This window comes from Carassius gibelio, chromosome B10 (genome assembly GCF_023724105.1).
Source record: "Carassius gibelio isolate Cgi1373 ecotype wild population from Czech Republic chromosome B10, carGib1.2-hapl.c, whole genome shotgun sequence".
In the NCBI taxonomy this organism is placed as follows: Eukaryota; Metazoa; Chordata; class Actinopteri; order Cypriniformes; family Cyprinidae; genus Carassius; species Carassius gibelio.
The window spans coordinates 6,148,372-6,166,037 of NC_068405.1; the positions used below are offsets into that span (position 1 = coordinate 6,148,372).

Consider the following 17,666-nt stretch of genomic DNA (forward strand, 5'->3'; position numbering starts at 1 on the left):
CATCCCTGGGTAGGTTAAAATGTCTAATAGGTGGTAATATATTTCAATATATGTCTAATAGGCACACAGGCTTCCTTCTGCACCGAAACATGTATCTACCCTAACTATTTTCACTCATTATTGTATCCAAAGAGGCTTATTTGGCGCCAGTAGACTTTTTTTCTCCCATAAATAAAAACCTACAGTAAATAACCAAGAGAGGCATAGTCTATAAATAGGCCTAACAGTTGAACTTAAAATCAGTAAAATAATAATAAAACAATAATTTAATGGTGGTATCCAAAATATCCAATTTAATTCAAGTATTATATTAGATATTAGATAACATTGCCATCATACTGACTGTGTTTATACTGCATCCTATATTAAGCTACTGAAGCAAATTGTCGTAAAATCTCTTTTGGGATGACTTCCTTCAGTTCTTGGAGGTGTTTGAATTTCAGCTTTTTGAGGTGGTCTGAATAGAGGCCGCATCTGACACAGAAAAGGTTGCTGCAAAAAAAATAAAATGAATAAAAGTCAAATGATAATTTCCCTAAATTATGAGGCATGTTTACGTATGATAACGAGGCAAGAAGCCAGCTAGCTTGCTCAAAGTGATGAACAACATGACAAAGGCAGCTACTTGTTCAACATGATGCCTTGACATTGCAAGATACAATCCTGTTTTATCTGCAATGCACAGGGTTAAGTCTCACCAAACATGACGACAAAACCAATGCATAGTGGCTAACTTAGTCAACAGCATGCTATTTTGGTCAGAAACAAAACCATGGAAGATTTCAATCAACAAGATAGCTACCATCCAATGCTAAACCTAGCAGAAAGAAAAAGTTAAGGTGTCCAATGGAGCTACGAGATTTGCTCTCAAGCTATTTTTTGGACTTTAGTTGGTAAGACTTTAGTTGGTTAATAATTAGTAAAATTACCCCATACCCACGTGGGGATTGACCAATAGCATGGATTTGTGAAAAATTATGAAATTTACAAAATTTGGACATAGGAGGTTTCCCACCGATATATATATATATATATATATATATATATATATATATATATATATATATATATATATATATATATATATATATATATTAGGGGTGTTACGGTACAGTGCACGTGTGTACCAAATGACCGAATGCAATATTTTGTGTGCGGAACATAGGTACATTTTCGTGTTTTCAAACTAACATATTAAGTGGCGGAAGTCTCCGCGTTCAGCGCAAATCCCGCCCTGCTGCTGATTCTAAGGCCGGTGATACACTGGCTGCGTGGCGTGAGCGTGGCGTTTCTGCTGCGGGTCAGTTGCGTGACACCTGCTTCACGTTTTCTGCATCTTTACACACCAGGATCGTGCCTGACGCGGCGCTGGCGCGCTGCTGCTGCCGTAGGTGACATAGAGGGAGACCACCGACAGACCAGGATCTTGTCTTCACTATAACAATATCTAAACTTCATGTTGAGCATAAATATAAAGCCTACTGATAAAGGACACCGTCAACAGTTTTGACGGCAAAATAGATGATGTTTGACAGGTGCAATATGCCAGTGTGTCACCGGCCTAAGGTTTTCATAAGGCATCACGCGAGTGTGAAAATCACTACAACTAGGAAAAAAACTATTGTAACTCAAACGCAGCTCCCGTTGGCATTTAAACAGACCTTTGCTCTTAATTCCAATCGGGCTAACGCAATAACGAAATCTGAGCAGGTCTAAAAACTGAAACTGTTGATGTTGCACTTTACACTTTGGAAAATTTATATATATATTTTAAATATGAGCAGGCCTATAAGTTGGGATTGGTAATGCTGCACTGTAATCATAGTTATTTATTTATATTTTTCATTATATTTTATTATATGATATTGGTTTGAGACTGAGAGTATTTTATTTAGTGGAGAACTTACTACTTGTGGAGTATTTTATTTCTTATTCTTTTTTTATTTTATTATAAATTATATTTTATTATTTATTTTATTAAAAACAAATTGTTAACAAAAAATGTTTTATAGTAATAAACAACCTGCAGTTTAATGTTTCCATTTCTTTCCCTTACTGTACCGAAAATGAACCGAACCGTGACTTTAAACCCGAGGTACGTACCGAACCGTTACCGTTCGCGTACCGTTACACCCCTAATATACACACAGACACACACACCAGTGATGCACGGGTCAGTGTATAAACAACCCGCACCCAACCAATGTTTTCAACTAACCTGCCCGCTTCTCGGACCACAAGAAAAGAAAAAGAAAATATTTTACCCGACCCGCTTCCTGACCAGCATGTTTTTAAAGTAGTAAATGCATCGCCCCTTTATGTTAATTTAATTACGTAAATAGGCTATAGCCTACAGGATAATAAGCATTATGACTGCACACATAAAGCTTGCCACAAAGAACCGGTTAAAGTAATGATTATGAATGTGTCTAAATTAGCAAGGAGACATTTAATTGTTTAGTAGCTAATAAACTGATGTTTTCTGTGTCGCTGCTGAGATGAAGTTGACGGTGCAGACTTGCCATGAACACCAGAGAGAAATGCACATTTAATATGGATTACATAATCAGAGAGTAGCCCATTTGTTTTGGTTTGAATATTTTTGTTTAAAAATAGATATTTCAAGCTTTATGCAATATATTGCCTATATTTCTTTTTAAACCCACAGACTAAAAGATTAAGACACTACCTGACCCAAAATATCACCCAAAGTTTCTACAGCTACAGTGACCCGAATATCATTACAAAAAAATTTGGATGACTCTTAACCGCAGGCACCCGCTCATTTTGGATCAACCCGCGCAACACTGACAGTATATATATATATATATATATATATATATATATATATATATATATATATATATATATATATATATATACTTTTTTATTTATCATGCTTTAATTGAACAGTAACACAATAAGATTCTGAAAGTGCTGTAATTGTTTGTGTGATCACTTTGCTTGTAGAACGATATGACGGACCAAAAACATCACTGCTTGCGAAGCTGCATTTTTCCAGTTGCCAAATATGTTAATGTACAGCCACGCTCACAAAGCAGCAGAATAAGGTTGTCGGTCCTGTATTTGAGTTGTTAACATGGTTACGTTCACACAATACAGTTATTTACGAAAGTGACAACTACATTTTATAACCTCACTTCTGTAACTCACAGCCGTCTATTTTCAGGACTCAAAGCCGCAATCTGGGAAAACACACACCATATGAACTGGACAACTTGTAGTACAATGTGAGAGAGCCACTCATGTGTGGTTTCACTCTGTGTAAGTTACAGCGATGGAGAAAAAAGCTGTGCATCATCTGAATGTTTTAGATCAAGTCACTGTTCGCCACCGGAGCAGTTTCTGTCAGTTTTGTATTCTGTCTGTGACTGAAATTCAGTGTCATGTGCGAGATGTAGAAAATGAGGTGATTGCATATACAGGCTTGACTCTAATTGCATGTTCATACAGACAGCATTCGAGATGCTATTGTACTGTAAGCTACTGTTTGATTTGGACATTTCAAGACTGTAAGGAAATGTGGTTGTCAATCCTTAAAACTGACAGTGTGAGCGTGGCCGTAGTTAATGTAGTGATTCATTTCTGGTGCTATGGCATATTTCAACTTTGTCAGAGATGTTGACATGTCTCTAATAACATCGGTCACAAACATGGTCACTGCACAATCTAATGTGTAGCGTCTTATTAACTCACTGTCATGCATTGTGTGCAAGTATGCATTTTAGAAGAATGTTCTTGGAATTGTTTTACTAGGACCAATTCTTAGCACTAAGATTTTTCATGAATACAGGCACTGACAAGTGTTTTTACCTTGACTAAAAGGAGATGATGACGAGATGAAAATAAGGTTAATAAATGATAACTGTCACTATCAATATGCAATATCGTTGACGATAAAAAAACTTCACTAACTAGTAATAGACTACAATGCTCAGGCATTTAGTTAGCATTTAATTTACCAAAACTTAACTAAACAAAAACAGGACAAGTGTAACTAACTATCTTTATAGTATGAATGTGTGTAGTGTAAATGTATTCCAGACATAGACCTAACCCTAACCCTAACCCTAACCCTAACATCTGTCATGTAATCTACATCATAAGTTTATGAGTTCACTGTCCTTTTTCATGGCCTCATGGGCTCCATCAGATGCACATCCCAAGGAAATGTCTACAATCGTGTTGAACAATTGAATTGTGTCTACAAATTCAGACATACTACTCATGTCACATATTGTTTTTAGCCTACTGTATAGTGGGGAAGTAAGCATATTTGGACACACGGATGGTCAATTCTCACACTATTTTACTTGCAGATTATATCTACATAATTATGACATAATTTCCTTTATTACAATGGTGCAATCATTAGCAGATGGTTTCAGACCACAATGACTTGTTCAACAAACAAAATGTCCACACTTATTTTTAATATTATTTGAAAATGGTGGGAAACCTCATGAAAGTCAATTCTCTTGACTATGAAGTATTTTTTTTTTTTTGAGTGTGGGGTTGGGTAAATTATCATTAATCGTGTTTTGGTCTACCACAAGGATATGAGGATAAGGATATGAGCATCATGGAGTCAAATTGCAGATGTTCTCTGAGAATATGTCCTTTAATGATGTCACTATGACATAGAGGATCTGCTCTTGGGATCAATTTGTTCTCTCCGATTTCTGTTCACACTCATTGCCGTTTTGGCGAGGTTCCATGTGTCCACTTCCTGTCAAAGTCCTTCAATGCTATTATACATTTAAGCACCAGGATTTAAGTTGTGGTTCAAACCACCAAAAGCCTGTACATATATAAGCAACTTTACCTAAATGCTACGTATTATTTCCCCTTCATTCGACTGTGCCAATTTCAAGTCGACAAACAATGTAGCCCTTGAGTAATCTACAGCTGAGGGCCCGTCATAGTGGTTTCGGCCAGTTCCACTGTTTGCCTTGCACTGCATCAGTGTCATCCTTCGCCAGCTCCTCCAGTGAAGCCTGGCCTGGATAAAAAAGGAACCCAGTCACGGTGCAGCATCCCGCTGCACAAGCACTGTGCAGGAACAGTACTGTTGTTGTTTGGTCATCTTCAACCTCTGCAGAGAATGGAGAGCGAGGGGTCTGGATGAAAGCACGGTTTGTAGACTGTGATCTCAGCCTGGAGTTTAGAGGTGTAGAACTATCAATAACATGGCAATTACAGTGTGTAATAAATGTTTCAATAATGTAATCCTTCAAATTATATTACAGTACTATAATGAGACCAATATATATATATATATATATATATATATATATATATATATATATATATATATATATATATATATATATTAGGGCCGGGACTCGATTAAAAAAATTAATCTAATTAATTAGAGGCTTTGTAATTAATTAATCGCATTTTAATCGCAGATAAATATTTGACCTGGGAACAGTGAGAAGTAATTTTTTTCACATGGATTTATAGTATACCATTGAATAATGACTGAATACATAAGCTTAAGCAACAAAATATTGTTTATTTTTGTTCAACCAAGTCTAGCAGACCAGTGCAATTTTTGCCATGAAGTGTAGCAATAGCATATTTAGAAACAATTTAGAAATAGTACATTTCAGAAATTCAGGAAGCTTATAGGTGCTGGAGCCTTCTGTAAAGTGTTTTTTTAAGTAAAACACAATACTGTCAATTACATTCAGAACATTGGAAACCCTGACTATTAGAAAACATCTCTCTGTTGCTTCAAAGGCCATAACATACTAAGTCCAACTCTCAATAACCTTGGCCAAAACAATAAAGAGTTCAACATAAACTGTTGCACCAACAAAATAATACATAGTTCAACATAAAGTGTAAAGTCCACGCTAGCTGCTATATGTTTTGCGTTGAGGTGATACTTGAGGCTCGATGTGCTGCGGTGATATGCGAACGCTAGTTGGTGCTCCAGTATAATCGGTCCGCCGAAACTCATCCAGTGAGAAATGTTCCGCGGTGCAAAAATAAGTTATTAAAAATGCGGGAATTTTTTTTCTGTAATTAATTAATCTTAGTTAACGCGTTATTTTTTGTGTAATTAATTAATCTCAATTAACGCGTTAAAGTCCCGGCCCTAATATATATATATATATATATATATATATATATATATATATGTGTGTATCCTTTTTTTTTTTTTTTTACAAATATTAGTGTTGCATACACATTGTAGGGTCAAATAACTTTTATTCTGATTTAATACTTTGACTAATCTGACCAGCTCGCTCTGGATCTGCTCTGCTGAAATTATCACATTTACATTAGGTCATTTAGCAGATGCTTTTATCCAAAGCAACATACAAATGAGGACAATAGTGATAGAATAGCAGTAATGCTCATGAATCTTTGCACTGGCTTTGTTTAAACTTTGCATTTGCTTTGATCACCATTCACCAGAAGATATAGAAGCAAACCCATGAAGCAGGAAGTGGTTAGGAAGTTTTAAAAGACAGGTGTTTTAACAAGGTTATTTTAGTACTTGCATTTCCGAAATTATCTTTAGTGCACTGCTTGTCTAATTATAAATCACTTGAACTTATGTCGGTGAGATCGGGCAACACTGATGACCGTTGTCACTTTAGAAATTCAGGTTTCCATGTACTATCCACCAAAATGAACTTCCCAGGAAACCATGAGAAACTGTATCTCCTCACATTGTTACAAAAAACATCGGCAACCTTAAATGAAATCAGTTCTGTGGCTTCTCAAAAGCGTGACTCATTCATTGTTGAGAGTTACTCAAGGGCGTATGAAGTATATTTGAATAACATAGTTACAGTGATGATGAAATCATTGGAACATTTTCCGCTCCTCAAGAAAACAAGAATCGGGACTCGTGCTGTAAAGCAGCAGGGCGTTTCTTTCAGAATAGATTTTGCCAGTGTTGGCTTTTAATTTATCTGCTTTTTTGCCTTATCAGCATTAATGGATCACATGACATACTCAGATGTGCTTGCATGGCATACAGATAATACTACTAATAAAAAAGTCAATGTTTCAGTTCCCCCCCCCCCCCTCATAATAGCTCCATGAAGGCAGTGACCATCTTTAAAAATCAAAACAGATTATAATAAACTGCATGCATCACATTAGAAGAAAAAAAAAAAATGTTGGATTTACTGCATCTGGCCTCTTGTGAATCCAAGAAAATTGTAGATCACTGGAAATATAAACATCAGACCCAAGAAACATCAATGATTTGAAAGTTATGGAAGTATATCAACATAAAAAAGTCAAGTTTACAATAAAATAAAACAATCAAACAAACGTATTTACTTCTACTAGTGAATACAATATACAGTAATATAAGTTTTATCTTTGAGGGAACACATTTTATATGGATTACGTTAAGATTTCATTAAGAAGATTCTCATAGACTTCAATATGTAAATATTCGGTTAGAAATCTGACCTGTAGGCTGAATCCCAGGAAAGTCATAGGAAAAGCTATTTAAACATGGAGGGCTGAAAAAAATGACCATTCATTTGCCCAAATCCTTCAGTCTCAAATCTGCTGTTAACTATGCAAAGCATGCACTAAGCACTTCCACAGGTGTTGCCGTCTCACTGAGTTCCCATCAGCCTCTTGCTAATGCAGCATATTTTTAGCCACAAATATTTGGCCATGTGTTTTAAAGTTTACCAAAAAAAAAAAAAAGATAGCACTTGTTTTGCAAAGATAACTTGTACTGGTGGGATGTTAATGTTTACAGACACTGATTATTTTTCAGTCTATGTTAAAGATGACGTTGATGTTTGTTGAGAGAACTTATCTTAGATGTGTCAAAGTTTGTCATGCGAGAGTTAATCATGATGTGTTGTTGGAAGCACTAAAACAAAATGATAATGGCTGTAAAATTACTACAAAACTCAATATAATTGCTGACTAGTGGCTCAAATAATTCTGTCTTAAGTCTCACAAACCATGTGAGTTAAAAGTTATTATAAATATGGTTTAGTAACTCCTCAAGGGTGCGTTTCCTTTGTAACTTGTTGCTGAACTGTAGCAATTGTGTTGCACACACACACACACACACACACACACACACACACACACATATATATATATATATATATATATATATATATATATATATATGATCTATTTATATGCAACTTTCGTTTGTCATCAAAACCCTACAAATAGCCAATGATAGCTTTTATATTTGCAGAAATGCGGTTATCACACACTAAGAAGTCTAGAACTTATTTTAACTTGAGCACAGCTTCCTTTATATAACATTGTGTCTCGCATGAGATGCCACAAAAGATTTGAAATGCAAGTCAAATACATCAGTTGAGAGCATCTTTAGAAAACCAAGCATGCTCTAGAAAACCAAATGAAAAAGAAGTGACGTGGAAATGGAAAACAGCTTTTTCAGCACCAGCAGAACACACTCAGTAATAAACAGTAGTCAATGTCATGTTATTTTTTTTCTGGAAATCTGTTCCAAAATGTGTAAAGGTGCTGAATAATTGGCAAAATTAATATATTGCTTGACTTCCAGTTTCCATAACAATCAAGGTATGTTTTCCTCTATATGGCCAATTCCTCGCTGGAGTCAAGGGAAGCCGTAAAGTACTTCCTAGACAAACCCAACATTCACACGACTTGGCAAAGTTATTTTGCTTCTGAACCTGAATCTCTTGCAGTGTTCGTCTGAACACCCCAGTCACTGTGCCTGATGGTGTTAATAAGCTTTTGTGGAAGTAATACATTGAAAATCCTGCTCTAAGACGAAGCAAACTTTGAGTAGCTGCCAATTTAACTGCTTATTCAGCTTCAGAGTGTAAAAGAGATTTAATGAAGGGTGGGGAAAGTCTTAACGGACTTATTTGAACCTAATCAATATCCTCATTTATTAATGACATTAAAAATAAATGGTGAAATATCATAGCATTACAAAACAAACAATAAATCTTTGGTGCTTTGACTGCTGTTTAGAATCACATCAGTCTCAACTTGTTCTCTTTTAGTAAAGGTACTGTAAAGTATGAAATAGTTCAGTTCATCCACACCCATGCAGTAATGCATTTCACGTAATGTGAGTTACATAATCAGAGTACTTTTTTTTCAAGTAACAGGTAAAGTAACCCATTACTTTTAAATGTACAGCAACATATCCGAGTTATTTTTTTTTCAAGGTAATGCAAGTTACTTTGTTTTCCCATTTATTGACTGACAGCTAACCTCTCCTCAAGTTGAGAGAAATTGGGAGAAAGACTTGAGTGTATGAGACTTTTGGTGTGAAAGGGCCTTTACAGTTGCCATAAATATGCCAAATTTCTGTTATTTAAAACAAGTCCAGCCCACGGGTGACAAAAAGTAATCCAAAAGTAATTTACTGCAAGTAACTAAGTCATGTAATCCATTACTTTATGTGTCATTGTAATGCATTACTTTTAAAAAGTAACTTTTCCCAATACTGCACCCAGGAAACTGGATTTCTTTGTGTCTGTAGAGCACTGTTAGGAAAACTAACCCCATATCCATAGTTATCTATTAAACTAATTGCGATTACATGAGGCGCATATTATGGATAATGTACATCTAATTATTTAATCTAGTTGTAAGCAGAAATGTGTGTGGAGATATCATGTCATGATAATGCCACTTACAGATCACTCAAATGGGTTAATTAAATCAGAATGGTGTGTTGGTGGATGAAATTCCCATCTAACCAATGTCAGATTTCATCCTAAATTAGATGACATAAATATTAGTTAATAAAATCGATTAAAATGTGTCCGAGAGAGCATGACATCAGCAGGACAACTGTACTGTAGGCTATGAACAGCAACAACAACAAAAACTGATCACAGTTCACAGCAATATTGCTGTCAAGACCAACTTACAGTATCTGAATTGAAGTCCATACTATGGTTTCTTTTCTCTATCTCTTCCAAAACAAGTTTTTCTTCACTAACTAGTTTTCTGAGCTGTTTGTGTAAAGGAAGCTCTTCGTTCTCACAGCTGAAGCCACAGTGAAGTGCTTGTGATGGAAACCATCTTCATTTATAGATTCATAATTCTCAGAAAAACAATGAATCTGTCATAGCATCAAGTTTTTAGAGGAAAACAAACACACAGGATGTTTTGTCTTTATGGTGGGCACTACAATTTTGTTAGAATCTCGGACTTCAGACGCAGCCTTCAATTCCCCTCGCTCACGCCTCTGGGTTTGATCAGAGAGAGCAAAACATGTGGCAAAGCCTCGCTGGAATCAGCTTGGAGTTTATCTAACTGCTGAGAGTCTCCACATAACTTTCCAGTGATGTAAACCATTCAAGAGCAGCTGCGTTCAGCTAAAGGAAGAGCAGTGCTCTTGCGAATGTATTTCTAGCAAAATAGCAACTGTGGCCAAAATGTTCGTTTTCAGTAAAAAAAAAATTTGTTTGTATTAGGTTGGATTCATAAGAAAAAATAAGTTTGGCATAAAGAAAATATACTGTAAGGATTTTTTTTTTTCAAGCACTGGATGCATCCCTGGCCTTCTCTTAGTAATGGAAAAGCCAGATAACCGCTGCCTTATATGATGAGATGCAGGCTCTGTTTTAAAACTTTGTGTACTGCCTATATCGGAAACTACCTTCTTCTGAAGAAAACCATGAAATATAATATAATATAGAACTAACAGAACTAATATAATATAATATAATATAATATAATATAATATAATATAATATAATATAATATAATATAATATAATATAATATAATATAATATAATATAATATAATATAATATAATATAATATAATATAATTATTTTGACAACCCATTGCTCACTGGCTGTGAATACACATACAGACAAACCATGGGTCACAGGAGGGGTGGTGATGTTGATCAACACTGGCTTGGGATAAGCGTCATTCCCCGTCTAAACCAATGAAAGCATTTGGGTTGGGCCTAAAGCCCCGTTCACATTAGAAGCAAGCCAGGGGCTGCCGATGAGGTTACTAGTGGCCATTCTCAATACTGGTTGCCTTGAAAGCGAATCAGGTTTCTTACCACACTAGTTTATTGTAAACTTGATTTTTTTAATGTTGATATACTTCCATAACTTTCAAATCATTGCTGTTTCTTGGGTGTGATGTTTATATTTCTAATGTTCTACAAGTACAAAACATTTGGAGGCAAAATACTAAATATAATCTAAATCTAAATTAAATCCATACATTCAAACAAAAATGGCGCTGAGAGGAGAATGATCACATGAGCTCCACCGTCTTCTTTCCTAGTGGCTGTCGCTCCTGAAAGTTGAAGGATTCTGATCTTTGTCGCATCGCTGTACAAACCCCATCTGGTGGCCAACGGCCGCTGTTGCTCGTGTTGCCGGAAATCCCCAGTTCTCCATTGAATTTGCTGTTGCTGGTAGTATGAACAGAGCTTAAGACTGCAGCAGTGCTCACAACGAACGCTCCTGATAAAATGATGTAGTGGTAAATAGGAAGTTTACGATAGTACTTGAAGGCAGTAAAGAAGCACTCTCGCTCAGCACAAGGGAGGACATTGTTTTGTTAACTTTTTGATTTGTTATTTTGAGCCGTTTGAGATACGGAAACACACGGCTCACTCATAATATATTGCTTTACAGATCTACCACTTTTGCCATTCAGAAAAGTTCACGCAGCATGTGTTATAAGTTACAGTTAGCGCTCACACTCCCTGATGTTTAGATAACTAAACTGTGCTCTGGTCCACCTCTTCCAACCGAGCCAGGGCCGGCTAAATAAACCAGCATGGAGCACTCACACTAGTCAAACGAACTGGGCTTTGGGGGTCAAATACGCTTAGGCATGGTTATTATGGTTAGATTGCCTAGTTTTTCTCCCACATCCTGCCCCCCCCCCCCCCCCCCCCCCGCCACCCCCCCACCCCCGTGTGTTATTCGGCGCTGCTCTCTGCTGCATTGGGTCCTCCGATCCCGCACGTCTCTACTCGGAAGGAGCCTGTTATGATGTTATTATTGAGGCTCTGGAGTGGACTCTGAGCATAACTTGTTTTTCTATTGCAAACTATAAAAATGTTCTATAAAAGTGCTAATGCCCTATGTAAATATAAAAGAAATACTGCGGTAAAAAACACGTATTTGTTCAAAGTGTTTGCAAACAAAATGTCATTGCACTTTTGTTCGTATTGCAGTACTTTTTTTATGAAAAAAGTGCACAATACACTACTTCTGAGTTCATTATTGAATTCTGTGAATAAGAATGCAAAACAAAATAGACAATCATGGAGTTAATCACGATTAGGAACTGTTTATACAATTTGCATACTTAAATTTATCCTAGGGCTGTTGAATGCTTGAATTTGATTGGTTATAGAAAATGTTGAATACTCCAAAACTAAGGAAGATAGTTTGGGTGCTGTGAGGAACTGATGTGCAGTGTGACTGTGGTTCTTTTAAACCTGTTAAATCGGTATAGAAAAACACCTTTCGGTTTCCTGAAATACTCATCAATTTCCTCTTGTTTTTCAGGTGCTTTCATTGTGTGCTGGACGCCTGGTTTGGTGATTCTCCTGCTGGACGTGGTCTGCTCCAACTGCAATATCCTGACCTATGAGAAATTCTTCCTTCTTTTAGCAGAATTCAACTCTGCCATGAACCCTATCATATACTCCTACCGGGACAAGGAGATGAGCGTCACGTTCAAACAGATCCTGTGCTGTCAGCGGCAGGAGAATGTGAACGGTACAGCAGAGGGTTCGGACCGTTCTGCGTCCTCCATCAACCACACGGTCCTGAGCGGTGCGCACCATAATGACCATTCAGTGGTCTGAGGTTCGACACAGACCGGGATCTGAGAAGAGACTGTGAAAAATGCCTTTTTATGAGCAAAAGACTTGTGGTTATAAAGTTGCCTGTGCTTTTTCTGTCCTTATAAAGTTTTGACATGATATTGAACTATTTAAAAGTGGATTAAATAGCCAGTTTAACACAAGTTGTATTTGTTCCCGAAATGCCTTATGGAAAAGTTGGAGGAGTCTTTTGGCTAGATGTAATTTTTTTGTCAGATTGTTGTAAATCGAGAATCATTTTTTGTGCGTGTTGTACAGCGGGTGTTGAACTGAAGGACGTAAAGAAGTGTCCAGTGAATCTGTCTGTCAGTTTGCACTAGAAAGAAAAGCGTGCATGTAAGGGACCACTGGGACATCATTTTGGTGAACTATGCAAAGAACTTGATTGTTTGCTTTGTTTTTGTTTTGTTTTGCATTGCACGTTCGTCCCTATGATACCAGGCGGCTGATAAATATAACAGCCAATATATATATATATATATATATATATATATATATATATATATATATATATATATTTTTTTTTTTTTTTATGCTCACCAAGGCAGCATTAATAATAATACAAAATTAAAAAAATCAGCCAAATCAATAATGCTATAATGTTGGACATTTTGTGAAACTGTGATGCACCACCACACAAAAAGTAAGATTAATAAAATCAAAGACAAAGAAATAAAGGTTCTATACTTTATTCAGCAGAGATGCTGACATTTATAATGATACGACAGAATTCTGTTTCAAATAAATCTTGATGATGCTGAAAATTCAGATTTACATAACAGGAATAAATTATATTTTACAATATATTAAAATAGAAAACTCGTATTTTAGATTCTACTAATATTTCATATATTACAGTTTATACTGTATTTTTGGTTCTATAAATGCAGCATTGGTGAGCATGATCTGTGAAAAGCGATCTAGTTTCTACATAGAAACAAAGATTATTAAAGTATGTTTTACAAAATATATTGCAAAGCAGTTGTTTCAAAGCAAAGTTGTTGGGCTCCAAACAGGCTTAGAATGTAGATGAATGCATGGATTGGAATTTCTCATGACAAGGACCATGACATATTGATGTAAAGCTGGGTAAACTTATGCCTCAGTGACTTGAAATTTACTTTGAATTTACTCAACAACTTTAATTTTCTTTTTGACACACACACACACACACACACATACAAAAAAAAAAAGGATTATATGATTTCCAATATTTTTCAACAGGGATCAACACCCATGCCTTATATATAATATTAATTATATTCGGATTCATTTTCAACATGATGGAAATTAAATGATCAAAAAGTCTTTACTTCATTTACCGTATGTACGTATGTATATAATATGTGTATATATTCATATGTTAGTCAAAAGGGAATGTCTATTGTTTAAAGTTAATCGTTTAAACCAAACTATAGCTGTTTTTATGTTTAAACTCCTTCTTTAAAATCTAATTCAGTCATGCTAAATAACATTGTTGGCCAAACATGGAAGGACAAGTGTTTTAATATACAAAGTTAGCACTGCATACAGAAGCCTGAAAAATTAGTGGGACATTTAAGTTACATTACAGATGCACTAAAATCATGTTAACACATTTGTTTAAATTCTCAGAAAAATGAACAAATTCATATATAATGACTTTTAGGTGCTCAAAAACTTGCCGGGCCACTGTAGGACAGTTCAACTTGACTGTAATGTTCATGTACTATTATCCTAACATCTGTGAAATTAACTGTTTTATACTGCATGTTGTTCATAAGAGGGAAAGCTTCTCAGGAAATAACCTCTAGTTTAAAACAGTATTTTGTACCCTATGGCATTTTGACAGTATTGCTTTAATGTTTAATCATGTTTGAAACGGCGTTGTGTGTAAAGAGAATGAATCCACTTTAATATGACTAAACTCTGAGATGCTATATTTGTAAAACATATCAGTATTATCAATAGTCAATACTAACATTCTCTTAAGTTTCACAGTGACAGTATGCATTGATTCACTGTGGATGTTTGAGTTTCTGTTCATGGTGTCTTAACAGGAAAACAACCTATAAAACCTCTTGTTTTTCTAATGAACCGAGCAGCAAATGTCCCAGCCCTGCTGCAAGTCTTGCTCTGTTGCGAAAGCGAGTTTGAAGCACTCCAGTGCTCCAAATAATGTCCATCTAAAAAGACAGCTGTGCTCGACAGGTCATGGGCCATAGGTTCAATCTAGGTTGAAAAACAGCAGTGCGTTTCAGAAAAGATACTTGTTCCCTTATGAAGTCTGAACTCTGAAATCCTGCATGGTAACATTCACTTAACAGTGTCATGCAATTATTGAACCTTCTTGAAATAAATCTGTATATGAGTCAAATCCTTATCTGGTGCGTCATTTATTTGAAAGTTCAACCCGATCTCACGGCAATTCGTAAATTTTTCACAAGGTGGCTTATTCGTACGACCACACTCGTACAAATTCATACGATTGTTGGCAAATCGTTCGTATTATACGAGTTGCACAATTAGTATGAATTTGTACGAATGACCTACACCTAACCCCGCCCCTAAACCGAACCATCACGTGGGTTTAGACAAAACGTATAAAATCGTACGAGTGAGGTCGTACAAATTCGTACGAATAAGCCACCTGGTAAAATACATACAAATAGGCCGTGAGATAGCGTTGGAAAGTTTCATGTTAAATACTCCACATGGTGGAGTTACTAGAATACACATGCTGACATTTAAGTACATCTGATCTTTTGCAAAGAAAAAACGTGGCAATTAACCCAATAATGTCACGGCTTACAGTCGACACATATTCTCCAGAATGGAGTTTTCCACATTTCCTGCGATGCGGTAGGAAATCCTTGAGTTTAGAGCGAGCTGATGAGTGATGGGGATATTACTCCGTCAATGCTGATGTCACGAATCTATAAAAAACACCCTCGCTAGCCTCATTTCGGCCGCTATAAGGAATGTGTGTTATATCTGTAAAACAATCGTGAAAATGTTTGGTATGTGAAACATATGGCCAGAGAGATTCCACGGGACAATAGGACTTCAGTTATTGCTCGGACACGGCCAAGTCTATAAACCAGAGCAGCTGGGGTCGGCATTCCTCTGTGTTTGCGTTACTCTTTAGTCATGTGTGATAGTAGACATGGAGTTTCTCAGACAGCCATCAGGAAGAACAGTGTTTGAATGTTAAGTACATTGAAATCTAGTTGTCTAAAAGCTCTTGTTAAAATATTGGGTAACACTTTAGGCTAAGGAATACTGTTCACTGTTAACTATTTGACTGTGTATTGCTAGCATATTGGCTGTTTATTAGTATGTAAAAATCACATGTTGATGCCTTATTCTTAATCCGCGTGACCAAATCGTTTAATCCTATTCGATAACTTAACAACTACCTCACTAACAAATAATAAACAGCAAATTAGGAGTTTGAGGGGAAAGTAAATTATATTCACATATTCAAGTAATAGTGAATAAATGTGTTCACCAATCTAAAGGGTTAACGAATATATACAATGTTTTCTGATTTATTCTTGGGGGAAAGGAAGCTTAGGAGACCACGGCTATACTAAGTTGTGCTCTCGAGTCCAATATAAACGAACCGAAAAGGGAACAGTCAACCTACTGTCCGCTTCCCAGGTTTATAATACTCCACCCTCTGACTCAAAGACCCTGTGTCAGACCCCGAGAACGGCTGAAAACTGGCGTGTGATGGTGTAGAATGTAGCCTTAGCATCAGAAGAGAGCATCACAAACAGGATCTCGTCAGTATATCTGTTGTTATTTCAAGACAGCAGTGAGATTAGATGAAGATCAAAAGGAGACTCGCAGGTCATTGTGGTTTCCTGCTTTCTCCTGAGAAAATGACCCCAGTAAGCTCGCACGTCTCCACTAGAATTTATAAGATCCCAATGTCTCAACATGTCCAAAAGAACATAATATCAACTCAAAATATTTGATTATTAACGTTGCCCATTAAAACCAAATGATCTGATCTGTTACACTAATTAATGAATGAATTAATCCATTCATTAATTCATTGCTCTATTTCACTGTTCATAGTTTTTACATAAGTAAATATTAATTTCTGAGGAAATTTATAAAGCTGATTATTAAAATAAAGCTTCTAAACTATACAGTTTTATTATCTAAGTAGCATTATATATCATTAGTATAATTAACTAATAAAAAATAAACAGCATAAAAATTATGGTATGAAATGAAGGTATGAAATTTATTACAAAGAAATACCAAATAATAATATAAATAAACGTTTGAAATTGAAACTTTTATTTTATTTTCCCCCTTAATTAAATATAATAATGAAATGTATTATATTTCTCCTTTATGAACAGTTTAAAACAGTATAAAAGCACTGTATGAAATTTTTATTAAAACATAAAAAATAAAAATATAAAAAAAAAATTGTTGGGATTGAACATTTTCTTTTCTTTTATTTTATTTTATTGCTAAACCGGATAATTTATTTGATTTTTTTATATTTCTGCCTTATGAAATCCATTATCCTATCCAATTTCAACATGACTTTTTGTGTATTAAGGAAAAATCAGCTTTTTTAAGTGTCTTGTGGGGTGATCAGTAATTCTGTGTTCTGTCTTCAAGTTACATGACAGGGGTCAGAGAGAGTGTTCGGTTTGAACAGAAATCACTGAGGCCCAAATTCACCCGGTCGGTTGTGTTGTGGCCTCTCCGTCAACCAAACGTGCTGGCAGGAGCCACAGCTCATGAATCCATTCATCACTTGTTTTTCCTGGCCTACTACTACTATTGGGATGTCTGTGGTTTTGCC

General features: G+C 35.8%; 1 protein-coding gene across 1 annotated transcript in view; it reads left to right on the forward strand.

The window, feature by feature from the left end:
* lpar1 (lysophosphatidic acid receptor 1) overlaps positions 1-15,209 on the forward strand; it is a 34,553-nt gene extending 19,344 nt beyond the window's left edge. The window contains exon 3 of the mRNA XM_052567679.1: positions 12,534-15,209. Coding sequence (XP_052423639.1) covers positions 12,534-12,835 — 302 coding nt within the window. The 3' untranslated portion in view covers positions 12,836-15,209. The remainder of the gene's footprint in view (positions 1-12,533) is intronic.
* Positions 15,210-17,666: the final 2,457 nt, after the last annotated feature.